This window comes from Osmerus mordax, chromosome 11 (assembly GCF_038355195.1).
Source record: "Osmerus mordax isolate fOsmMor3 chromosome 11, fOsmMor3.pri, whole genome shotgun sequence".
Taxonomy (NCBI): domain Eukaryota; kingdom Metazoa; phylum Chordata; class Actinopteri; order Osmeriformes; family Osmeridae; genus Osmerus; species Osmerus mordax.
The window spans coordinates 18,040,305-18,066,717 of record NC_090060.1 but is presented as its reverse complement, the minus strand read 5'-3'; the positions used below and the strand labels follow the sequence as shown (position 1 = coordinate 18,066,717).

At 49.9% G+C, this 26,413-nt stretch overlaps 2 protein-coding genes across 2 annotated transcripts; both read right to left on the bottom strand.

Annotated features, from left to right (window-relative positions):
- Positions 1 to 447: 447 nt before the first annotated feature.
- Positions 448 to 1,720, bottom strand: LOC136952174 (ATP-dependent DNA/RNA helicase DHX36-like; the record flags this gene model as incomplete). Its single annotated transcript, XM_067246884.1, is given in 3 exon segments — positions 448 to 558; positions 913 to 1,049; positions 1,179 to 1,720. Coding segments are annotated over 3 exon segments (512 nt in total), but the record flags the coding sequence as incomplete, so codon positions are not given.
- A 7,047-nt stretch (positions 1,721 to 8,767) lies between these two features.
- On the bottom strand, positions 8,768 to 16,174 carry LOC136952304 (probable G-protein coupled receptor 149). The gene is made up of 5 exons (XM_067247029.1): positions 15,194 to 16,174; positions 14,723 to 14,903; positions 13,931 to 14,442; positions 9,407 to 9,547; positions 8,768 to 9,256 (listed from the first exon to the last, which is right to left on the bottom strand). The coding sequence occupies exons 1-5, from the start codon at positions 16,172 to 16,174 to the stop codon at positions 8,768 to 8,770; spliced, it is 2,304 nt and encodes a 767-aa protein (XP_067103130.1).
- Between the last annotated feature and the right edge of the window lie 10,239 nt (positions 16,175 to 26,413).

The following is a 26,413-nucleotide window of genomic DNA, read 5'->3' as shown; positions in this document are numbered from 1 at the left end:
GTCTTGTGATTTACTGTGCTGTGTTGTGTCTTGTGATTTACTGTGCTGTGTTGCGTCTTGTGATTTACTGTGCTGTGTTGTGTCTTGTGATTTACTGTGCTGTGTTGTGTCTTGTGATTTACTGTGCTGTGTTGTGTTTTAACCATCCTGTGAAGCTGCATGCACATTTACACGTGTGGAGAGCAGACCCTGAACTGCAGCTGGGCGGGTGTGCTGGAGGAAGACGGTGTTACTGGGGTCAGATGGCTGAGCGGTTAGGGAATCGGGCTACCAATCAGAAGGTTGCCGGTTCGATTCCCGGCTGTGCAAAATGACGTTGTGTCCTTGGGCAAGGCACTTCACCCTACTTGCTTCGGGGGAATGTCCCTGTACTTACTGTAAGTCGCTCTGGATAAGAGCGTCTGCTAAATGACGTAATGTAAAGGTACTGCTGTGTGGTGGCTTCACCTCTGTGTTTGTGGGTGGGGCCTCTGTATGGGCCAGTCCTCTGGCTCCTCCTTCTCCACTTTAACATTCCTCACAAGCCCCTCCCCCAGCGGCTCATCTCCATCAAAGTAACTGCAAACCACACACATAATTAGTCATACACAAACTCACTCATTCAAACAATTACTCATACACACACACACACACACACACACACACACACACACACACACACACACTTGACTTGGGACGTTCCTGTCTTGACCTGGGACTACAAAGACCATACTTACTGGCTACTAGTGGTGTGCAACAGCCCCAACAGTGAGGAGCATGTTTAATAAGAAGGTCCTGCAGACGTTTCTATTGATGTAGTAGCGGGAGGATAACATTTACTAACTGAATGACTGATACAGGTCCAGACAGGTGTTAGTGAACCTTAACTGCAAGGCTTGGGCACCATGTTTGGTATACAAGTGGTTTCCTCACCAGTGTCCGCTCTTATCGGGGGCGGAGCGCCAGTTGTCTGAGGTGGAAGAAGAGGGGCCCGGCTGCGCTTGCTGGACAGAGCTAAGCAGCTTGGTGATGTGCTGTTCTTGGAACTCGTCCATCTGGACCACGGCACGCTGGGAGACGGACACAACATCCGCTGGGGTTATCACACCGCACTTAGTTTGGCAGCTAACATCTCTACAGGTGGTCGTCTTAGGTAGCTAGCTAGTCAGGAAGACGGAAAATACATTTGTCATACACACCGACTTTCTCTCCTGCTCTTTCCTCCTCACGCCACCGTGTCTGGCGTACCACAGGCCGATTTCACGGCCCTTCAGGTGCGGGGGAGGACGGTCGCGTGGTCCGCCACCTCCTCGCCCGCCTCGGTCTTCACGGGACTCCCACTCGGAACCTCGTGCATGTCCTCCACCGCTAGTTCCATCTCCCCTGTCCCATCTGTCTCGGTTCCCTTCACCGAAGCCCCGACCCCCTCTTCTGCCTCTTCTGTTGCCGTAACCATAACTCATACCGTCCTTAAACCTCCGCTCGTGGAATTATCTACTAATATTGTCCGAATACCACAAATTAGCTATCTAGCTATATGGTTAGATGAACAAGCTAGCAGACCTCTTAAGCTTACATTAGCTAGCTCTATGGTAAGAAAATTAAACCTAAAAGTATTGACATATGTGGCTTTAAAAAATATGCCACTCTGTTCTGTGAAAATAGTCAACCTGGATTAATTATATACGAATTATTAACAAGATACTTGCTGAGTATCTTGCATGATATGCTGTGTACTAAAGTTTCCGGCTAGTCGCATAACGTTGACGCATCATTATGTTTTGAGTCGCTGTAAAATGACGTTTACGCTTACTACTGGCTTGTGCTCCTGCATGGTCTGGGTTGTGTTCAGAAAGCCAAGTAGACGCCCAGTAAACGCTGCACTGCGAAGCGTAGTTAGGTTGTCTCTAATAACAGGTCTATGTGTTGCACCAGTATATCTGATACATTTTATGTTATTTTCATCGATAAAGATTTGTATTATCGTTGTGTTTAATAGACGGTAATGGACTTCGACAGACTCAGTTAAACATTTTGTGTCGTTGATTTAAGCTTTACCCCATGACCGTATCCTCTTTTTCTTCTGCTCAAATTTGTATTTATTTATCTTGCTTTCTTCATTTAACTTCTTCCTACTTCTCTCCCTTCACACTCCCTCCCTCCCTCCAGATAAGGAGAAGGTTTCAAGATTCTTCCACAATTATAGCTCAGGTTTTAAGGAGTTAATATGTTTATGAACTCAAATCTATACCTATAAGAGAATCCACATGACATGCTGATGCTGCTGTATCACAAACCCTCCCAGCCACAGGCCAGGAAGGGATGAGCCCGTTAGCATTTAAAGATGACCTGCTCCTCCCAGGGAGAAAACAGCCGGATCACTGGCATTACATCTCTCTGTGTGCCCTGCTCCAGAGTGCATGACCTGGAGCAGGGAGAAGGAGAAAGGGAGGGAGGGAGGGAGGGAGGGAGAGGTAGGGAGGGAGGGAGGGAGGGAGGGAGGGAGGGAGGGAGGGAGGGAGGGAGGGAGGGAGGGAGGGAGGGAGGGAGGGAGGGAGGGAGGGAGGGAGGGAGAGGGAGGGAGGGAGAGGTAGGGAGGGAGAGAGAGAGAGAGGTAGGGAGGGAGGGAGAGGTAGGGAGGGAGGGAGGGAGAGGAGAAGTAGGGAGGGAGAGGTAGAGAGGGAGGGAAAGAGAGGAGGGAGAGGGAGGGAGAGGTAGGGAGGGAGAGGAGAGGTAGGGAGGGAGATGTGGGGAGGGAGAGGAGAGGTAGGGAGAGAGAGAGGTGGGGAGGGAGGGAGAGGTAGGGAGGGAGAGGTGGAGAGGGAGAGGAGAGGGAGGGAGAGGAGAGGTAGGGAGGGAGAGGTGGGGAGGGAGGGAGAGGAGAGGTAGGGAGGGAGAGGAGAGGTAGGGAGGGAGAGGAGGGAGAGGTAGGGGGAGAGAGAAAGAGGGGGAGGAGGGAGGGAGGTGGGGAGGGAGAGGTAGGGGGGGAGAGAGAAAGAGGGGGAGGAGGGAGGGAGAGAGGTGTGGAGGGAGAGAGGTGGGGAGTCTAAATCATACAGAGAGAGGTGGGGAGGGAGAGAAGAGAGGTGAGAGAAAGTCAGCACAGCTAGGCTTGGAAACCCCCTGACCATGAATCCCAATCAAGCACAGTTGGCTCATGTTGAGAAGATTGATCTGAAGTGGTTTGCAATTACTGGGGGTCCTATGGTGCGCTCTGTTCTCCCTCTCCTCCTCTCACTGCGTTTAGACTGGAGGACCACCGGCTTACTGAGGTTTTAATTGGACTGGGTCTCAGGGGCCATTAGTCTCTTGTTTAAAATGTGTCAGATTAACAAGGGAATGAAAAGCATCTTTTTGTATGAACAGAGCAGTGAGCCAGAAAAGTCTGGCCTGCCTTTAGCCTACAACAGAAAGAGGGGAGGGGTAAATAGATATAGGGAGGGAGGGAGGGAGAAAGGGAGCGAGAGAGAGAGAGAGAGAGAGAGAGATGAGAGAGAGAGAGAGAGAGAGAGAGGATGAACAACCCAAATAAATAGTCATCTGTGAGATGTGTGAGTGCAAAGCTCTTGAGAGTAATCAGGATGTGCAGACACACACACACACACACACATAAATAATCAGGTGCCTGCCTGGATCCTTCTACAAGGCTTAGTAGATACTTCAGTTCATTACTCAATTAGAGATAAGTTGATCCCTTGATAACGATGTAGCCATTTAGAAGTTGCTTTTATCTAGGGAGGATCCCAACCTCCAGTCTCTGGATCCGCAAAGGCATCATCTCAAGCTTTCTCCAAACCCAGCATCCAGAAAGAATGCATGTTAGCTCAGCACGCCCTCCTGTGATGTGTCAGATCGAGAGGAATACTGTTGACAGGTTATTTCTGAGGAAGCTGTTTCCTGTTTCCTGTTTCCTCGTCGTCTCTTGTCCCCAGTTTGCTGTGATTCTGCAGAAGTCTGCAGGTATCATTTACATTTAGTCATTTAGCAGACGCTCTTATCCAGAGCGACTTACAGTAAGTACAGGGACATTCCCCCGAGGCAAGTAGGGTGAAGTGCCTTGCCCAAGGACACAACGTCAGTTGGCATGACCGGGAATCGAACTGGTAACCTTCGGATTACTAGCCCGACTCCCTCACCGCTCAGCCAACTGACTCCCTGTATCAGTCATACAGAATGATTCAGGGAGATGTGGAGCAGTTCTGTCTCCTCTCCTCCCCACTACCCCCTCCTGTCGTGTGCCTTGGTTTGGAATCAGAGCTGGCTCTCCACGCTGAAGGGAGAAGAATCAAGACGTTTCTGTCCCTGCCACCGCCTTTTATCTTGAGGTTGTCATTACTGGAAACGTGAGAGCCTTGACAATGTCCCTGAAGTTCTCAGCTCTGAGAGAGGAGAGGGATGAGTCAGAGAGAGAGAGAGAGAGAGAGAGAGAGAGAGAGAGAGAGAGAGAGGAGAGGGATGAGTCAGAGAGAGAGAGAGAGAGAGAGAGTGGGTGATGCTGTAGAATGCATTAAACTCCATTTCCCCTAGCTTTCTCTTGACTCTCTACGTCTCTCTCTTTATCTCCATGTCTCGGTTCTTCTCTCTCTCTCTCTCTCTCTCTCTCTTTCTCTCTCTCTCTCTCTCTCTCTCCCCACTGGAGCATCATGAATTCATTCTGAATTCACCCAGGGTGATCATACATGCTGCTGAATGACCCCGACCTCTCTCCCTCGCTCTCTGAATTATTCAGTTCAGATGAAAAACAGAATCACACCCAATGCAGAGAGCTTCTGTACTGGTAGAGGGGTGAGGAGGGGTAAGGGAGGGGTGAGGAGGGGTGAGGGAAGGTCACCCTGTGTGCCATAGGTACCTATTTGCCATGTCGATGCATCACCTTTGTGCTGTGAAGGTTTGAACAAAGAGCAGGTGATAGCATTTTGTGTGTGTATTTGCGTGAGTGTGTGTGCATGTACATGCGTGTGTGTTTTTTCAGAGTGCTGTCATCCTTTCACCACTGATGAAAGACACAAAAGAACCGCAACAATCTGAAGACTTTCTCAGTGACTTTCCAGACAGCTTTTGATTTCCCACAAATTAGAAGTGGGTTATGTATTAAAGCTGTGGTGCATGGGGACGGATGGGGAGAGGGAGGGAGGGAGGCTTCTCCCCATCCGTCCCCATGTACATTTACATTTGTACATTTAGTCATTTAGCGGACGCTCTTATCCAGAGCGACTTACAGTAAGTACAGGGACATTCCCCCCGAGGCAAGTAGGGTGAAGTGCCTTGCCCAAGGACACAACGTCATTTCCACGGCCAGGAATCGTACCGTAACCTTCTGATTAATAGCCCGATTGCCTAACCGCTAAGTCATCTGACTCCTCCATGCACCACAGCTTTAATACATAACCCACTTCTAATTTGTGGGAAATCAAAAGCTGTCTGGAAACGATGAGACACAAACAAGCCTCATGACAGGAGTGTGACTGGGATGTGGGAAAGATAGGCAGGGAGAGGGAGGCAGAGGGGAGAGGGAGGCAGAGGGGCAGGGGAGAGGGAGGCAGAGGGGCAGGGGAGAGGGAGGCAGAGGGGCAGGGGAAGAGAGAGGGGGAGAGAGATAGAGAAGAGAGGCAGGGAGGGAGAGATAGAGAAGGGAGAGAGGGAGGAAGAGAAACATAGGGGAGGTAGAAGGAGAGAAGCGAGAGAGGGAGGAAGAGAAACATAGGGGAGGTAGAAGGAGAGAGGGGTATGGGAGGGAGAGGGGGGAGGAGGAAGAGGAGAGAGGTGTCATCCTTCACAAACGGTCAAGCTGAAATCACATTACGGGAGGACAGGATGACCTGTTCTGTGATGCGAGGGTCTTTCAGGACAATCTGGTGAAGAGGATTATCTCTCGATACCCTACAGGCACACCAAGCAGCTTCATCTCACAGGTAGACAGTCTTACTGAAGTCAGGTACTTCCACATGCTTAGGTTTAATACTCACGCACACCCCCAGATTCATCTGGACAAGTAAACCATTATCATTAATCACGAAAGCTGTCATGACTGCGATGGAAAGATTCCCCACACTGTAGAAGCTTCCTGATACAGCCAGAGAGAAAGAATCAACATGGTTTCGTGTTTCCTCTGACTCTCCTCTTCCTCCCCTCCCCCACCCCTCTGTCCTCTTCCTCTCTCCTTACAGTTAGCATTTGAACTTCAGTTCTTTATAAGCTTGTTTATGAAGTAGCATAAACAATCCTATTACCTCCAACCATGGATGTAGTCAAGAACAGGCTTCATTAAGTCCCTGTGTTGACATGGTCATGATCCATTACTGGACAATGATACAAGTTGACAGAAATTGATTCATTCATTTTTCAATTGGTTGTTTGCCCTGGAGCGTTTCGAACAGAAACCCATGTACAGTCGTGCCACAGGCAATCTGTCTGGTATAAATCTTTAATGAGCACATTTATAGTTACATTTGACAAGTTTTTCTCTGAAGAAACAGATGGAAAGGTGATATAGCATACGGGTGCAGAACCCCAAACTCCCTAACAACCACACACACTTGACTGCTAGCCTAAAACCCTAAATCAAATAGGCCTACGTGTTGCAACACGCTATAGCCTATGTGCTTACTAAACATTGAACAATGAAGTGTCTGTGTTATAGTATGCATGGTGTAGCCTACTGACTTCTACATTTCGATTTTAAGACTTTTACATTTTTGAGCAATCCACCTGTGACTACAGCTGGTTCTGCTACAAATATACTAATGGCGAGACGCCTCGGTTTATTAGCATTACAGTAAGCCTAAAGCGTATTTTGGGGAAGTAAATTGCTTATTATGGACTCCGTGGGGCTACTGTCTGAATGCATGAGGTGAATTTTCCAAAATCACGTCTCCTTAATAGGTTGTAATTAGGTCGAATTTAACAAGGCTCATTATTTTTTTACACCACTTCTGTGATAAGTAGGTTTGACCAACATTCGCATATTTTGTTAGTTATAAGAAGCAACCGTTTGCTAACCTTTTGGTTCTAACTAATGCAGTCTTCTGTTTCTGTTGCTAGGTGACGAGTTGTCACTTGTCCCGTTCCATTTCGAACTTCCGCATTGTGACGACATTGTTGTCTCAACTGTGATATTAAACCTACGAATTGTGTGGCTAGCAGAGAGCCTGGGTCCCTCCCTGACAGGGGCAATGGTCGCCAGGCTGAAAGAGGCCGTTCCTAAGTGACCAGTCACTGAAATTGCGTTTGTTGAATGTTCGAGGCAGAAAGCCGCTCTGCATCAGCGGGCTTTTCTTTCACTCTCCCTCTCTACTTTCACCCATCCCTACTTCTCTCTCTCCCCCTCTTTTACCCCTCCCTACCCCCGTCCTCTCTCTCTCTCTCTCTCTCTCTCTCTCTCTCTCTCCATCCCTCTCTCTCTCTCTGTCTCTCTCTCTCTCTCTCTCTCTCTCTCTCTCTCTCTCTGTAACAGATAGTGCTTGCGTCTCCCAGAGGCTTGCTGTCAGGAGCACTGACTCACAGTAGAGTCCTACTCCTGTTGTAATCCTGCTTGGTTTAACGTACAGTAGTCTAAACAGTCACACAGACAGCACACACAGTACACATCCTTGAAGACTCACATGAGACGACCGTACCAGCCGCAAACACAGCCTAGCGGGTACATTCACATAAGAAATAGATAATGTATAAATCATACAGACATACCAGAGAAGAAGAATATCCTGCAGGTAGGTATTATACTTCTGGGCTTGGCACAATTTCTGTAGCTCTTTCTACTTCAAAAAAATCAATATAGTATGTATATAAAGCGAAATGGGCATTTTGGAAATACAGTGTGCACGAATACAGCAACGCGCGCAGAAACCTTGTTCATATATTCATGAACTGGCACACAAATGTGAAGGGGCACTTGCAAGCTAAGCACGCATGCATGCATACATATACACACACACACACACACAGACACACAGACACAGATGAGTCAGACATTGAGTCACTGGTGACGTCATGAGGAGCAGATCCACATGTCAGATTAGCTGGCCGCTCTCCAGCCTCTCTGATCTCTCCTTACCTTCGCTTTCTGCTTCACTGTCCCACTACGTCTTCCTGTCTGTTTGTATCTCACTTTCTCTCACCCTTGGTTCTCTCTCTCATCTTCTCTCTCTCACTGTCTCTCTCTCTCATCTTCTCTCTCTCTGTTTCTCTGTTTCCCTCTCTGGCTTTCATTCTCTGTCTCTGTCTTTCTCTCTCTCTCTGTGTGTGTGTCTCTCTCTCTCTCTTCTCCCTTTCTGTCTCTCTCTTCTGTAAAGATAGGACCATTTGGTATTGAGACCTTGAGGAACAGTGAGCAGTCCTCTCTGCTCTGACCTTGGTGTCTGCTCCTCTTTGCGTCTCTTCTCCTGTTCTCTGTCCTCCCTCAGGATCACAAACAGGCCATGTCTGGCATTTGTTGTCGTGGTGACGACGAAGACCAGACATAGAGGGGATTATAACTTCATAACCGTCTAGCTGGGTCCCAGGTTACTCTGTATGTCACTCAAGCTAGAACAGATGTCCTAAAAGAAATGTGTGTTTATGTATGTGTATATATTTATATATATATATGTGTGTGTGTTGATGTGTAAAGTATGTCAGTCAGTTTTTCATACTAAGACTTCTCTTGTGAGTGTGCGCATCGTTCTCCGAGATCCCCCGCCTCACTTCCTGTCTGCGTGCGCGTCAGTCTTCCTCATCCCCCGCCTCACTTCCTGTCTGCGTGCGCGTCAGTCTTCCTCATCCCCTGCCTCACTTCCTGTCTGCGTGCGCATCAGTCTTCCTGGTCCCCCCCCTGCTTCCTGTAGGCGTCATTGAGCAGCTGGATCTCCTCCCTGTAGCCGGAGTTCTCCTGCGTCTGCCGCCGGCTGTTCAGCCTGTGGGCCTCCACCGTGTCGGGGATGGTGATGTTCAGGCCGTCCGCCTCGGGGCTGCCTCCACTGGGGATGAGCAGCGAGTATGAGGCCGTCTCCCCCAGATCGCAGGACACGAAGCGGTTCTCCCGGCGGGAGTAGCGCAGCGAGGGCGAGCGGGCGTGCGTGGACGACTGGCTGATGTTGGAGATAATGGACACGCTGTCCATGGCCTCCTCGTTGTCGCAGATCTCCAGGACCTCCAGGTGGATCTTCACGTTGGTGTCGCCCACACCCATGCCGACCTCCATGCCCACCCCTCCAGAGCTCACTCCCCCAGTCTGAGGGCTTCCTGACGGGTCGTCGGCGCTGGGCTCATGGCCTACTGACTTGGAGCGGTAGACCTCCACCTTGGAGCAGCAAGGACAGATAGAAAGAACCTCATAATTAAAAACAAAATGAGGGGAAACCTGCATCACCGTATCTCCCTTCCACTACGCTGGCTACGGGCCTGAACGAGTGGGTTGGAACTAACTGACACTAACACGTGACGGTCGTACCTTCTTGGCGCTGGGTGAGATCTTCAGGCCGTCGCTGCTCACCTCGTATGTGGACAGAGACAGAGTCTTTCCCGTGGGCGCATGCAGGGACACCGTGCCCTGGAAGGCACACAGAGGGATGGCCAGACCTCCCGTCGACCGCTGTGGAGATCAAGGACACACGAGACACTGTCAGAGCCAAGCACCCTCACCCCTCACCCAGTACCCTCACCTCTCACCCAGCACCCTCATCTCTCACCCCTCACCTCTCACCCAGTACCCTCACCTCTCACCCAGCACCCTCATCTCTCACCCCTCACCTCTCACCCAGCACCCTCATCTCTCACCCCTCACCTCTCACCCAGTACCCTCACCTCTCACCCAGTACCCTCACCCTTTATTGTGTTGGCCAACCATTACCTTTCCCTGAGAAGATGAATCCCAGAAGGCAAGGAGTCTAAGACGGGCCAAACTGCCTCACTGAGATCCAAACATTCACAGTCTGTCACTGTTGTTATCGTAATGTCAGACAGCAGTTACAAATAATTGTTATACATGACAATCAAAGGATGCATTTTATAACCTAGGTTTTGAAGATAACTCTTAATTATCTTCCTTCAGGTCCAATAAATTGTGTTTCTAGAGTGCAATGAAACCAACGGTGTATTCATTTTAAGTATTATTTTTTCATCTCTACTTTAGCATTACCTTCAGAGCGTAAAGCGGTTTTCGAGGCGCAGTAATAAAGCTTTTCACTATCACATTGATTTTACGACCTCTGCGTATTGCACATCACAGTTGGTGTATTGTGCTGTGAATAAATACTGATGAGGGAGAGGGAGGGGAGGAGGGGAGAGACAGAGAGCAATTGAAAGAGAGAAACAGAAAGAGTTAGAGACAGAGAGAAAGAGAGAAAGACAGACAAGAAAGATCTCTCTCTCTCTGTATTTCTCTCTCTGTCTCTCTCTCTCTTTCTCTCTCTCTCTCTGTCTTTCTTCTACCTCTCTCTCTGTCTCTCTCTATCTCTTTCTGTCCCTCTCTGTCTTTCTTCTACCTCTCTCTCTGTCTCTCTCTCTTTCTCTCTCTCTCCCTCTCTGTCTTTCTTCTACCTCTCTCTCTCTGTCTCTCTCTCTCTGTCTTTCTTCTACCTCTCTCCATCTGTCTCTCTCTCTCTGTCTCTCTTTGTCTCTCTCTCTCTCTCTCTCTCTCTCTCTCTCTCTCTCTCTCTCTCTCTCTCTCTGTCTCTCTCTCTCTGTATACATTTCTCTTAATGTCTGTCTCTCCACCCATCTAAATATCTCTCTGTCTCCCTCTCTCTCTGTGAATATCTATTTATATCCCTCTGTAGCTCTTTCTCCATCTACCTCTTTCAAAATCACTGTAACTCTGTCTCCCCCGTGGAGCAGAGAAGACTAAGGCGTCCCTACCAGCTTGGTGACACACTGTGTCAATCACGTCTTCATGCTCACATCCTATTAGTAACACAATCCTGGGGAGTGAGGGAGAAGAGGGGAGGACGAGAGGAGGAAGGGAGGGAGGGTGGGTGAGAGATAGGGACATGGGGAGGAGAGGAGTGTGGTGAGGAGTAGAGGAGTGTGGTGAGGAGGAGAGGAGTGTGGTGAGGAGGAGAGGAGTGTGGTGAGGAGGAGAGGAGTGTGGTGAGGAAGAGGGGAGTGTGGTGAGGAGGAGAGGAGTGTGGTGAGGAGGAGTGTGGTGAGGAGGAGAGGAGTGTGGTAGGAGGGAAGGTGAGACACGAGGAAGGAGGGAAGGAAGAGAGGAGGGGAGAGGAGAGACAACAACAAAGACCATGAACGAGGAAAAAGAGAAAAGCCTGTGTGAGAGAGAGGGAGAGAGAGGAGGTGAAGATTGTCTTATTTCACACCTATCTCCACAGCCCCCGGAGGGCTGGCATCATTTCAACCTCTGATTGTGTCTTGGAGAAACCTTTTCCTCCAGCACTCTGCACTTCCAGCCTGATTGAGAAAGACGGTGCCTGGAAATTGGGATTTCCTGTGTGCTTACATTAATCACTAATCAATAGAACTAGTCATTGGATACTAGTTAGTATGTTTATCATGTAAGCTTGCTATTAATAACAGTATATTGTGTCTATGTGTCAGGTTAATAGACGTTCGGGGTCAGGAGAAAGTACTGGCTAAACGGTCCTTGTCATGACTACAAGGAGAGCTCCAACTATGAACTCTCTAGTGTGAGAGTTGTCATGTGTTGGGAGCAGTGAATCTTTTTCTCTGAAACTGTTGTAACGTCATTCCTGCCTGACTGTCACAATCTATGTTTACATTCTTGTGCCCTATAAAAGATGGTCCTCCGGCTTTCGGAGCGGAGAGAGACCTGGTTGAGACCTAAGCTTGGTGTTGTGTTGTCATTTATGGTCAGAAGACTGGTTTTCTCTCCCAATCTGCAGATTGATAAATACGTATTAAAATCCAGAACTTAACTGAACTTAGTCACTCCGTTTATGAAGAGACGGACTAAACACTTTCTTCATGGTCACCGTCAGGGCAGTAGTGTCTCTCCATCTAACAACAGCGTTGAGGTGGGGCATCAGAGTGGTGGGGCATCAGAGTGGTGGGGCATCAGAGTGGTGGGGCATCAGAGCGGTGGGGCATCAGAGCGGTGGGGCATCAGAGTGGTGGGGCATCAGAGTGGTGGGGCATCAGAGCGGTGGGGCATCAGAGTGGTGGGGCATCAGAGCGGTGGGGCATCAGAGTGGTGGGGCATCAGAGTGGTGGGGCATCAGAGTGGTGGGGCATCAGAGCGGTGGTGCATCAGAGCGGTGGGGCATCAGAGCGGTGGGGCATCAGAGTGGTGGGGCATCAGAGTGGTGGGGCATCAGAGCGGTGGGGCATCAGAGTGGTGGGGCATCAGAGCGGTGGGGCATCAGAGTGGTGGGGCATCAGAGTGGTGGGGCATCAGAGCGGTGGGGCATCAGAGTGGTGGGGCATCAGAGTGGTGGGGCATCAGAGTGATGGGGCATCAGAGTGGTGGGGCATCAGAGCTGAGCAGAGACGCTCGATGCCTCAGGCTGTGGTTTGTAACCTTCATCATCCTGCCTCTATGTACCTGTGTGTACCTGGACCCTGTACCCAGGGTACCTGGACCCAGGGTACCTGGACCCAGGGTACCTGGACCCAGGGTACCTGGACCCAGGGTACCTGGACCCAGGGTACCTGGACCCAGGGTACCTGGACCCAGGGTACCTGGACCCAGGGTACCTGGACCCAGGGTACCTGGACCCAGGGTACCTGGACCCAGGGTACCTGGACCCTGGCTCTTCCAAACCCGGCGCTGGATAATCTGATCTACCATAGCTCGTTGGCCACACAGGTGAAACCAAGGTGAACTTCTCAGGCCACAAACACACGCACACACTCACACATACATTCAAACACACACACACACACACACAAACACACACACACACTCACACATACATTCAAACACACACACACACTCACACATACATTCAAACACACACACACACTCACACACACACACACACACACGGAGGCTCTCATTCAGGGATTAAAAGCTGCATCGTTTTATCCTTTGTTCTTTTGTTTTCTAAACATCAGCCTCCCTCGTGTTCAGGCCATGCTCTCTCTCTCTCTGTCTCTCTCCCTCTCACTCACACAAACTAGCACACACACTCTCTAGCACACACACACATGCACACACACACACAGTTGTGCATACCCACATGGACACATGCTAGTGCACAAACACAACAGACAGGTACCATTACCCACTCAAACCAAACCACCTGACAGAATGACAGTAATTGCTAAGACAAAGATGTGACATAATACAGAGAACAGAATCAGAATAGAGAATCTAAAATTCATATAATTTTTGTTTAGTTTTAGTATTACTGCAGTAGGCCTACAGTTTACATTAAAGACCCTTGCTCTCTCTCGCTCTCTGTCTCTCTCTCTCTCTCTCTCTCTATCTCTCTCTCTCTCACTTTCTCTCTCTCGCTCTTTCTCTGTCTCTTACCCCCCCCCCCCCCCCCCCCCCCCCACACACACACACCCATCACCCTCCAGACCTCCTGGCAGTTGATCCCCGTAGTTGAGGGATGCATGCATGCAGCATCCCGCCAGAAACAGTTGTTGACGCAACCCCTCCGGAGCAGGCCTCACCATCTGTTTTACATCCACAATTAACGCTTTATCAACGGTTTATCTGGCGTACAACTGGCAACTGTTGCGTACGAGGTACCGTCGCCTCCCGTTATCAGCGTTAACACACTAACAAACTGGAACATTAATCTCCTTTATGACGGCAATAGTTGTATTGTATGTAGCTTATTGTACACGTTCAATGTCCGGGTTATGTTAGGTAGGAGTCAGATTGAACAAGCGATGAGAAGAAGAGAAAGAATATCAAAAAGTTCCATTAGCAACGCGTGGTTTACTATGATCCAGGAATATTGTAGGCCTATATGTTCTATGCATGTGAAGAACGAATGATACCCAGTGAATGAACGATGTTCCGGTTATACCTGCACGTGGACTAGCCTACCTGTCTCGGTGTCCGTTCAGACTTGCTACGGCACCATTCCCAGTCCGTCAGTTCGATTTTCCGGCACTCCTCGTGCGACAGCCTCCTCTCTGGCCCGTCAAATACCGACGAAGTGTCCGTGAGGTTGTGATCCTCGCCATCGCGGTGGTGGCTCAAGAGGGATGGCGGAGAAGGAACGCCGCAGAAGCGGTCGTTAACATCTTGGTTTCCGTGAAGGAACGGCAAACAATCCGCAAGCGCCTCCCCACCTCCATTCACCGGTTCAAGCTCTGCGTTGAGCGAGGAGCTGTCCGCCGCGCGCAGGGTCCTGAAGTCGAGCTGGGCCTGAAGGCTGGAGACAGCAGCGCTGTCCAGCACGTGAAGGCGATTGTCGCTCAAGTTACAATTGAAGAGGTTGTGATAGGACGGTTTTTCCACGGATGGGCTGTTGTTATATTCAGTAGCCTGGGATATCTTGTAAATCCCGTAACCTTGCTGGAACGAGAGGTTAAACTCGAACCTCCGTTTCATGGCTGTGGACACAATCAGAAAACATTTATGATTATGAAGCTGGTAAATACCTGATTGAGGAAAACTACATGCTGTGTATATTTGCTCAGAAAGCACAGAACCTGGATGTACAGTAGATTATAAAGAGAACTTCATCCGTCTTTTAAAAACATAGGCCGATTTACAAACTTTATAGCCTATAGCCTATAGGTTTGGATAGTATATGTCCCAATTATGATGTCCACCCTCCTATCAGAATCAATCATTAGTTCTAGAAAACACTGATGGGCCCATTTCACTAACCGGGGGTCTCATGCGCTGGATCCCGCCGGCAATTGATGAAGCAACCGCACGGAAGGTGGATCCACCGCTCGGAGAGCACGAACACTGGCGTGACCGCGGGCGCGAGCAAGGTCAGGAAAAAGCTCAGGGTCTCTAGGGAGGCGCTGCGCGCGTTCACGGCGTGGCGCACGAGCACCAGCGTCTGTGAATAGAACACAACACATGTATTGAGTTGACTACGTAGGCCTATTTAATAAAAAATACAAAACTATATTTGTTTGTTCGTGGCCTTCAGTCCAATCCTAAACGTAAAGGCCCATAAACTAGCCACTAGGCTAGTTAGCTAGTAGGCAATTTCATTAACAATCTCTGGCTCTGTTAAAGACAATCTCTAAATTAGTACAATAGAACAAGACTAAGTTCAGATATTATTTAGACGTTGCCTTCTGTTTTTGTTCTGCTTATGCACATTTAAACATGGAAAATACACACCATCATTGGCATCCATAGGAAGAGTCGAACCACCGCTAGAATCATAGAAAAGCGCTTTTGTGCAAAAAGCACCGGTGAATCCGGTAATCCGTCCCTCGGTCCACCGACCGAAGCGGGCGTCGTGCAGGTGAACGTGTCCACGTTGCCTCTCAGTTCGAGTCCCATGCCGAGAGAACCCGGGCGCAGCTCGCTGTAGGCACCGAAACTTTTATTCAAGCTCTCCCGGGAGAGCGAGGGAAGGTCGCACAGGGGATCAGACCCGTCCCCGCTCGGTCCTGTCGCTATTTCGAAATAACTCGGGTAGAACGTCCGGTGAGGCTCACGGGAGCACATCAGATGATACGTGAGAGGAACGAAGAAGATCACCATACCACAGAAACAGAAACAGTAGAGCGAGAACAGCAGCGGGACGTAGAAGCCCTCGCTCTCGGGAAAGCAACCCAGAGAGGCCGGTGTGAAACTTCCCAAGCCGCACAAAGGTAACACACTGACGGCCAGGCTGAAGACCCACACGCCGACGATCGCCCACATCACTCTCAGCGGTCTCCGGAGTGACTGAAGAATTCCAAACCTTTTTGTTACATAAAAGGTGTAAACTGCGATGAGACAAGCCTTCATGTTGCTGGACAGTCCTTGGAAGACGTAGAGAAGTCCAGACAGCGTGCAGATGGTCGCCGTGTCTCTTTCGTGGGCTCTCTCCCACTGGTGGAGCATGAAGAGAGACAGGGGGATCACGCTCAGCAGGTCGTCCACGGACATCGAAGCCACGATGATGCTGAGTGTGGTTTTTCTCGTTGTACGGAGGAGCGAAATGAGGGAATACACGCCGCCAACGAAGGTGACAGCTGCGATTGAGAGACATAAACCGAACAGCGCAAGGCTGACCTGCCGCTTCACTTCCAGCTGGTCTGTTCGCTCGTAACTCGCCGTAAAAAGGTTGCTTTTGTTCGGCGAAGGGGAACTTAGGTGAGTCGAGGACATTTTCATTTAAGTAGGCTAACTTTTCAGATGCGGCTTTTCTTTTTGCTCCGATGAGACGCTTTGCCAGCAATTCACATAAAATTGCAGGTTGTAAATCCACCGCCGCCTAGCCGTTAATTATAGCAACACACACCGCTTCAGCGCGCATCATCATAAACATGCTGGCTCGAGCAGTCCGTTGAACATCTAGCTTATCCGTCGGAAAGTGTCAGAAGGAACGCCGTCTTTCGTTCATCCACACCGAATGACTGCCCGTGTGTCGGAGGACGGTTGAAGCTCCGCAAAAAAAGGAGGCTCCTGAATCTCTGTCCAAACACCGATCTGTGCTCGCGGTACTACTCCAGCCGCCGGTTTACACACCATGTGTTGTCGTCACCACCTTTTTCTCTGAATGGCAGACATGGGGGTGGGCTTAATGTATGTGTGTGTGTGTGACACTCACTGTGTGTGTCTGCGCGCGCGTGCTCGTGCGCCCACATGGATTTATGTGGATGTTTTTTTGCAAATAATTATTTTTGAGCAGAATACTATCGCTTACCGATTTGAGAAGCACCCAAACCGACAGTAGGGCCTGACCACCAAAAACACATATTCACGTGTCATGATTGAACTCAATACAAAATGTGTCTGTGTGTGTTAGGTGAGTAAGTGTGTGTCTGCATGCTGAAAACAACTTAGATTAACCCTGCAGTGCAGTGATCCATTCCTTCTTATTGAGCTGAACTGAGCTGCACACACTCACACACACACACACACACATACATACACACACACACACACACATACACACACACGCACACACACACACGCACCCACACACACACATACACACACACAAACACACAAACACACACACGCATGCACACACACATACACACACACACACACACACACCTACACACACACACACACCAGGTTATATAGGGGGGATTCTCTTTGCAGGGTTTCTCATATTTGCATTTGCATAATGCAATGAAATACTAACAACCACTGTGGAGTTTGTGTGTGTGTGTGTGTTTGTGTGTACTAAATACATGAACCTTCTGTCTGAGAATAATTTGATTTAGAAACAGGAAAACTGTTTTTGCTGAAATCATTTTCAAACTCTAACTCTGAGGTGCACAGAGTTGCGATTCTGACATGTGTGTGTGTGTCAGTCAAAGTATTTTATTGGCCTTTTGCACAGATCACACAAGGTAACATTGAAATTATTGTGGTAAGCCTTGCTTTGGATAACATTCGAACAAAAAAGGCTCAAAGTGCAAGTTTTTATTGTGTGTGTATGTGTAATTGAGATGTTATTGTTGTAACTTTACATATTTGAAGTGTTATTGATGCACTGCAGTAATATTTTTGCTCCCTGGTAGCTGAGATGTGGTTACTCTGTGATGTGGTTAGTAAATACAGACTGTTCCTTGACTCGGACCACGCAAGATCAGCTTATTGTTCTTTCCCCAAAGTGTGCTGGTACAAGCTGAACCAAAGAGGGACTAAAAATAATAAAGAAATAAAATAAATCTCTCCTCTTTTTTTGGCAAACACTACAGAGTCCATGAGCCCGGCCTTGACATAGCTTGTGCTGCGAAGTGTTTGTGAGGGTGTACGTGTGTGTGTGTTTATGTGTGTGTGTGCGTACGCATCCGTGTGGGCATTTGTGTGTGTGGGCATGTGTGTGAGTGTGTAAATGTGTGTGTGTTTATATAACAAAGAGAGTGGCCTTCTCTGGTAAGTCAGCTGACCCAGGACTCTTCTTCTGTCCCCCAGAGAGCATCAACTCGGTTACGTCGCTTCTGGCTTCATGGAGTTTCATACAGTTACGTATACATACATATGGATTTTTTTATATATATATATATATATATATATATATATATATATATATATATAATGTTTTTGTTTATACATACCAATACTTTTATTTAGCTCTTTTTATAGGTCCAATGAAAAGATACTTAGTAATAAGAAAGCTCTGAAGAGCAAGAAGTCATTGTGTTAATACATGTATGCATTCACTCTCCCACACACACACACTCTCTCCCCCACACACACACTCTCTCCCACACACACAAACACACACACACACATTATCTGGGCCTGGAAATTGAATGTTCATCTAAGATAGTCATGGATAGCAAATGTACATAACGCCAATGAGCACAAGAGCATGACACACGCAAACACACACACAAATGCATTGGGCTTGGGTAAGTTACCATACACACACACACACACACACAGAGATGCATCCGAGCATTAGTAAACACGTGCACACACATATTTGTACACAAGGAAGCAAAGCTGTTCTGACTGCTGGTCTCCAGTGGGCCACTCTGAATACATTTCCTCTTGTAATTCTACATGACAGCACAGAAGGGTGGTTTCCATCACACACACACAAACGCACTCACACACACACCTACACACATGCACACACACAGTAACCAAACCCCACTTGAGTCACTCGTCACTCCCATCAAATATTAACCTCCCTGTAGCAGCTCTCAGTGTGTGACAGAGCCAGGGGAGGGGGAGGAGGAGGGAGGAGGGGGAGGGAGGAGGGGGAGGTGTGCGACAGAGCCAGGTGAGGGGGAGGAGGAGGGAGGAGGGGGAGGAGGAGGCAGGAGGGGGAGGTGTGTGACAGAGCCAGGTGAGGGGGAGAGGAGGAGGGAGGAGGGGGGGGAGGAGGGAGGAGGGAGGAGGGGGAGGAGGGAGGAGGGGGGGGAGGAGGGAGGAGGGGGAGGAGGAGGGAGGAGGGGGAGGTGTGTGACAGAGCCAGGTGAGGGGGAGGAGGAGGGAGGAGGGGGAGGAGGAGGGAGGAGGGGGAGCTTGAGCAAAGGAATTGAGGAGTGAGGAAGGGGGAGGGGAGGACTGGAGGAGGGCGGGGGAGGGGCTACAGACCAACAGACAGGAAACAGACCAACAGACAGGAAATGAGGGATGACGTGTGAGGGATGGCAGCTAAGGGATGAAGTGGCAGAACACTTCAGAAGCCACAAGCTCCTTTCACTGTGTGTGTGAACTTTCTTTTTATTAAATAAATGTTTTGAAAGGTTTAAAATATATTTTTACATGTGTGTGTGTGTCTTCGATGGTCTCAGGCACTTCAAGGTGAGAGTCTATGTGTGTTTGAGTGTGTGTCATCAAAGTGATGGTTGGAGTGTGAATGTGAGTGTGTGTGTTTGTGTGTGTCTGTGAGATGGAGTGTGTATGTGTGAGAGTGTGTGTGTGTTTGTGTGTGTCTTCAAGGTTACAGTCAGAGTGACGCAGAAATACTCTTCTCTTTCCTTGTTAACACTGGGGACCGGTTTCCACGGAAACGCTGATTGAAGGCTACTTTGGACTATAGAGTGGGAGTGCAGAAGGGGACACACACACACACACACTCATAAACACACACACACACAGTCTGTTCAAAGCTGCATTCCTGCCATGAACTGCATTTACAATAATCCATTACCTTGTTTTCCAAACATCTGCACAGAGAGGCAGAGAAAGAGAGAAGTGCGTTTGTAAGTGTGTGTGTGTGTGTATGTGTGTAAAAATGTGTATGTGTGTATGTGTATGTGTGTTTAGGTTTGTGCATGTGTGTGTGTTTGTGTGTGTATGTGTGTTTAGGTGTGTGTGTGTGCATGTGTGTGTGTTTGTGTGTATGTGTGTTTACGTGTGTGTGTGTGTGTGTGTGCATGTGTGCGGGTGTGTGCAGGAAACCATGTGTTCTTCTCTAATGAGCTGATGACTAATTATTATCTAGTATTTTCCTCCATCTCTCTCCCCAGGCACCATGCTGACTCTACCTCTCTCGCCCTCTCCCTTGAGGCTATTAAAACACAACAGTGTACAAACAGTGGAGTCAGGGGTGTTTCTCTGTTTAACACAATTAACATTGTTGTCTTCCCCTTGATGACAACACTTCATTATGGAAACAGGACGAGGGGAGTTATGAAAGGTGACAGCCCCCAGCCCTCAGCCCTCAGCCCACAGCCCCCAGCCCTCAGCCCTCAGCCCTCAGCCCTCAGCCCTCAGCCCTCAGCCCTCAGTACCCAGCCCTCAGCCCCCAGCCCTCAGCCCCCAGCCCCCAGCCCTCAGCACCCAGCACCCAGCCCTCAGCCCTCAGCCCCCAGCACCCAGCCCTCAGCCCCCAGCCCCCCCAGCCCCCAGCCCTCAGCCCTCAGCCCCCAGCACCCAGCCCTCAGCCCCCCCAGCCCCCAGCCCTCAGCCCCCAGCCCTCAGCCCCCAGCCCTCAGCCCTCAGCCCTCAGCCCCCAGCCCCCAGCCCCCAGCCCCCAGCCACAGCACCCAGCACCCAGCCCTCAGCCCCCAGCACCCAGCCCCCAGCACCCAGCCCCCAGCACCCAGCCCCCAGCACCCCCAGCCCTCAGCCCCCAGCCCCCAGCACCCAGCCCTCAGCCCCCAGCCCCCAGCCCTCAGCCCCCAGCACCCAGCACCCAGCCCTCAGCACCCAGCCCCCAGCCCTCAGCCCCCAGCCCCAAGCACCCAGCCCTCAGCACCCAGCCCTCAGCCCCCAGCCCCAGCCTCAGCCCCAGCCCCCAGCCTCAGTTACCTGACCCCCTTAAGCAGTATCTGGCAGGGCTTTCCAATGAGGGCATCATGACAACTGGGTTTTTGAAAGATGGGTTTTTAAACTCCAACGGGAATCATCACTCATGAAGTACTGAATAGTTCATGCTGGTCTGAGATGTGTGGTCTGGTTATGTTTCCTCCAGATGGACTTTATCACTGAGGGAGAGAGAGTTAGAGATCAAGAGAGAGACAGAGGGAGGGGAGAGAGAGAAGGAGGGAAAGAGAGTTAGAGATCAAGAGAGATACAGAGGGAGGGGAGAGAGAGAAGGAGGGAAAGAGAGTGAGAGATCAAGAGAGAGAGAGATATAAACAGGAGCACTGAAAGAGAAAGAGGCAGGATGTAGTTTCACCTGCAGACACTAGAGGGCAGTGTTCTTCCATGGTAGAGAGCAGGTCTGGTCCCCAGCCTGTGAGACAGTCCTGGGGTGAGATGATGAAGAAGCCCTACTGCTTTCCTATCAGCTCAGTCTCTTCAAACAGAAAACAGGGAAATGTATTCTCTTTGTCTCCCTTTCTATCCCTTTCTCCCCCTCCCCCCTCTCCCTCTCCCTCGGAAAGACCAGAAGACAGCAGAGGGCTGTAGGGTAGAAGACAGCAGAGGGCTGTAGGGTAGAAGACAGCAGAGGGCTGTAGGGTAGAAGACAGCAGAGGGCTGTAGGGTAGAAGACAGCAGAGGGCTGTGGGGTAGAAGACAGCAGAGGGCTGTGGGGTAGAAGACAGCAGAGGGCTGTGGGGTAGAAGACAGCAGAGGGCTGTGGGGTAGAAGACAGCAGAGGGCTGTGGGGTAGAAGACAGCAGAGGGCTGTGGGGTAGAAGACAGCAGAGGGCTGTGGGCTAGAAGACAGCAGAGGGCTGTGGGGTAGAAGACAGCAGAGGGCTCATTAAACATGACAAGGCCAAAACAAACAGCCCTCATGTCCCTGACACCTCCAGCCCCCCCTTGTCCCTCCACCCCCCCGTTTTCCCTCCACCCCCCCCTTCTCCCTCCACCCCCCTTCTCCCTCCACCCCCCCCTTCTCCCTCCACCCCCCCCCTTCTCCCTCCACCCCCCCCCCTTCTCCCTACACCCCCCCTTCTCCCTCCACCCGCCCCTTCTCCCTCCACCCTCCCCCTTCTCCCTCCACCCCTTTCTCCCTCCACCCCCCCCTTCTCCCTCCACCCCTTTCTCCCTCCACCCCCCCCCCCTTCTCCCTCCACCCCCCCTTCTCCCTCCACTCCCCCCTTCTCCCTCCACCCCCCCCTTCTCCCTCCACCCCCCCTTCTCCCTCCACCCCCCCCTTCTCCCTCCACCCCCCCCCCCCTCCTCTCTCCCTCCACCCCCCCCCTTCTCCCTCCACCCCCCTTCTCCCTCCACCCCCCCCCTTCTCCCTCCACCCCCCCCCCTTCTCCCTCCACCCCCCCCCCCCCCCCCTTCTCCCTATGCAAGTAATTTTTTTATCAAGCAACCAGGAGGCCATTCTGGAAAGAGAATCTACTGGCTGGTCAGCGACCACACTCACACGCTGGCAGTCTGCCGATGATAATAATGAGGCATTAGTTTATCAGATGACGTCCAAAACAGTGATGGTGTTATTTCTGCTTTTTCTAGCTCGATGTCAGCCAACCAATGAGGATCTCCTGGGTGAGCTGGCCAATCAAGGGACACATCCTAGGTGAGCTAGCCAATCAAGAGGGACATCCTGAGTAAATTAAGCCAAAGTTGGTTAGCTTGGCAATGTTGTCATGTCTTCTCTGGAAGAAGTGACTCACAGTCATTCTCTGTGTGAATCACCCAGCGATGTACACACAACACATCTTTCAACAATTGTTTCATCATAAACAGATCCTGTAACTGTTGTGATACTGACACACTCGACAAACACACAAATAAACACTGGTACACACATGCTAAAGCATTGGATTGCTGATCAACAGTTTGTAGGTTCAAATCCCCCTGTGTGTTTGGATGAAAGAGTCCTAAAATAATACATTATTATGATCTATGCTCACACATGCATTCACAAACAGACATACACAGACACCAGACACACTCCCCTCACACACACTCACACACTCACACACACACACACACACTCACACACACACTCACACTCACACACACACACACACTCACACCCCCTCTGCCAGGGTGGACAGCCCTCCTCAGTTGGCATGGTAAGTGGACGAGACAGATGATAGCCACCAGAGAGCCCTCCACAGGCCGACACACACACACACACACACTCACACACACACACACTCACACACACACACACCCTCCGCCAGGGTGGAGAGCCCTCCACAGGCCGACACACACAGAGACATTCACACACAAAGACAGACAGACATGCACCACACACACAAACACTACAGATAGACACATAGATACGTACTTACACACACTATACACACAGAGACACACATTTGCGGAAACAAAGACTCACACAGACACATACACACACACACACTCACACAGACACACAAACAAACACACTCTCACACAGACAGACATAACAGCATAGTGATAGTGCTGTGAGTGTGTGTGAGACAGAACAGACTCCTGGCGTCATGGCTGTGATGTGGCCCTGCTAGCTCGTTACATACACAATATACTGAGGTGGTTCTGCCAGTGTGTGTGTCTGTGTGTGTCTGTGTGTCTGTGTGTGTCGGTGTGTCTGTGTGCCTGTGTGTGTCTGTGTGTCTGTGTGTGTCTGTGTGTGTCTCTGTGTGTGTCTGTGTGTGTCTGTGTGTGTGTCTGTGTGTGCGTGTGTCTGTGTGTGTCTGTGTGTCTGTGTGTGTCGGTGTGTCTGTGTGTTTGTGTGTGTCTGTGTGTGTGTGTCTGTGTCTCTGTGTGTGTCTGTGTGTGTCTGTGTGTCTGTGTGTGCGTGTGTCTGTGTGTGTCTGTGTGTCTGTGTGTGTGAAAGAGAGAAAGAATGAAAATGAAATAAAGATAGAAACATCAGAGAGAGGATTGTGTCCAGATGCAGCCTGGATGCGTGACCCTGGAGGGGTTGTGACCCTGGAGGGCCCCCTCACAGGGCCCCCTCACACGTACACAACATGGTCATGTGACAGATGTGGTCACGTGACAGATGTGATCATTTCTAAATTGTGGGATGTTCACATGAAATACACCATCTTTTTTTCAAATCCCATTTTCAGTCCAGTAATGGACAACGGGTACTGTAGATGCAAACTGTTACCAACAGGCTTTAAAGGTCCCATGAAATGAAATGTTCACTTTAGGAGGTTATTTAACATTAATATGAGTTCCCTAGCCTGCCTTTGGTCCCCCAGTGGCTAGAAATTTCGATAGGTGTAAACCAAGCTTTGAGTATTCTTCTCCGCCTTTAACCCTTGTGTTATCTTCGGGTCAAAATTGGGTAAACACAACAATGGTTCGTTATGAACCTTTGGGTCATGTGACCCGAAGGCAGCACGAGGGTTAAGAAATGAAAGCTGAAACGCTCGGTTTTGAAAATACTGGTTTTATGACGTCATAAAACCGAAGGTTACCTCCCCTTTCTCTGCTTTGCCTGCACAGAGAATTTGGCCCACAAATGAGAAAATGAGCTACGACCGTACGAGCGTGATATTTGTTTTCCTCAAGACATCATGGCTTGCAAACGACCGAAGCATGGCATTTAGCCCCACCTCTTTCTTCCTCATAGCATTTAAAGTTAAAGACACAGAATAGCATGTCCGGAGGAAAGCTCATTGTGGGACTGCTCGTAGTGGCTGTAATTCTGCACCAAGGCTGAATTTTGGGAAAAAGACACTTCAGATACAGTATTAGGGGACCACTAAGGCCTATATAAAAGGATCCAAAAACAGCATGTCTTGGGATCTTTAAAAAAAAAGTTTATTAGGAGTTTTACAAGCGTTCACAAATAACAAGGTTCAAATGCCTCAAAGATCTCCAAGTCACTCATCAACATGCCAGCCATTTGCCCCTCCAGGATCACCCCCACCCACACTCACTGCCACCCCTTCCCTCCATCCCCTCCCCCCTCTTCATCTCTCTCTCCCTCCCTCTCCATCTTTCCCCCCTCTTCATCTCTCCCTCCCTCCCTCTCCTAGCAGGAGGATAGATTTCTGTTCAAATCCATCTTAGGTAGAGACGTGGGTGTATGTTCATGGATGTGTGTGGTGTGTGTGGGTGTGTGTTCATGGATGTGTGGTGTGTGTGTGTGTCTATTGAGAAATACTTTGAGCCCTGAGGAGGTGAGAAATACTTTGAGCCCTGAGGAGGTGAGAGAGATGCCAAAGCGTTAATACCAAACAGACTGCCCAAACGGAGGCAGGAGCAGATTCTCTGTGTGTGTACTCTGTGTGTGTGTGTGCTCTGTGTGTGTGTGTGTGTGCATGTGTGTGTGTGTGTGTGCCAATACCAGCATCCCTCTGCTTTTGCTGCAATTAAAAGCCACCAGGAGAAGAACTCACGCTGGGCATAGTGACAACTAACGGAACGCACACAGAGAACAGAGAGAAGGACAGTTAGATGTTGGGAGAGAGAAAGATGGAGATGTAAACAGGAGGAACTAGACAGAGAGAGAGAGAGAGAGAGAGAGAGAGAGAGAGAGAGAGAGAGAGAGAGAGAGAGAGAGAGATGTAAACAGGAGGAACTACAGAGTCAGAGACAGAGAGAGAGAGATTTGGAGAGAGGCAGACTGACAGAAAGGGGGGGGGGAGAGAGAGAGGTAGGAGTAGGTATTTGGAAGCAACTGGGAAGTCCAAACACAAGAGTAGATGGAGACACAGAGAGACAACCTCCCTGGTCTCCATACCAGTACCCCACCCTAACCCTCCATACCAGTACCCCACCCTAACCTTCCATACCAGTACCCCACCCTAACCCTCCATACCAGTACCCCACCCTAACCCTCCATACCAGTACCCCACCCTAACCCTCCATACCAGTACCCCACCCTAACCCTCCATACCGGTACCCCACCATAACCCTCCATACCAGTACCCCACCCTAACCCTCCATACCAGTACCCCACCCTAACCCTCCATACCGGTACCCCACCATAACCCTCCATACCAGTACCCCACACGCTCGATCCACAAGCTAGCTAGAGGCAGGTTTGTGGAAAAGAACCCTGACCTTCAGACACACAGCAGAACCAGAAGCACCAGATGAGAACCCTGACTTTCAGACACACAGCAGAACCAGAAGCACCAGATGAGAACCCGGACCTTCAGACACACAGCAGAACCAGAAGCACCAGATGAGAACCCTGAACCTCAGACACAGCAGAACCAAAAGCACCAGATGAGAACCCTGACCTTCAGACACAGCAGAACCAAAAGCACCAGATGAGAACCCTGACCTTCAGACACAGCAGAACCAAAAGCACCAGATGAGAAGCACAGGTGTTCATGGAAGCAGTTCAGGGAAGCGGATATCTAGATACCTCTCCACACACACACACCTCACTCACACACACCTTGCTCCCACACACACACACACACACACACACACACACACACACCTCTCTCTACACACACACACGCCTCACTTACACACACACCTTGCTCAGACCCTGGAGGACATTTCACGTTCCTTCGTGTTTTTGGGAACTTTATGATTCTTCCTGGCACAGAAACATTGTTGATATTGTATGCAGAACATTTTGTGATAAGCAGTTAAAACACAATTAAAGTATTGTCCTGA

What these genes read in the sequence shown, in the direction of transcription:
- LOC136952304 (XM_067247029.1), bottom strand. Translation starts at nt 16,174, where the DNA reads ATGTCCTCGACTCACCTAAGTTCCCCTTCGCCGAACAAAAGCAACCTT. An exon ending in CTGAACGGACACCGAGACAG is followed by an intron (nt 9,548 to 13,930) that starts GTAGGCTAGTCC and finishes TGATCTCCACAG; the next exon opens with CGGTCGACGGGAGGTCTGGC. An exon ending in TCTCACCCAGCGCCAAGAAG is followed by an intron (nt 9,257 to 9,406) that starts GTACGACCGTCA and finishes TGCTGCTCCAAG; the next exon opens with GTGGAGGTCTACCGCTCCAA.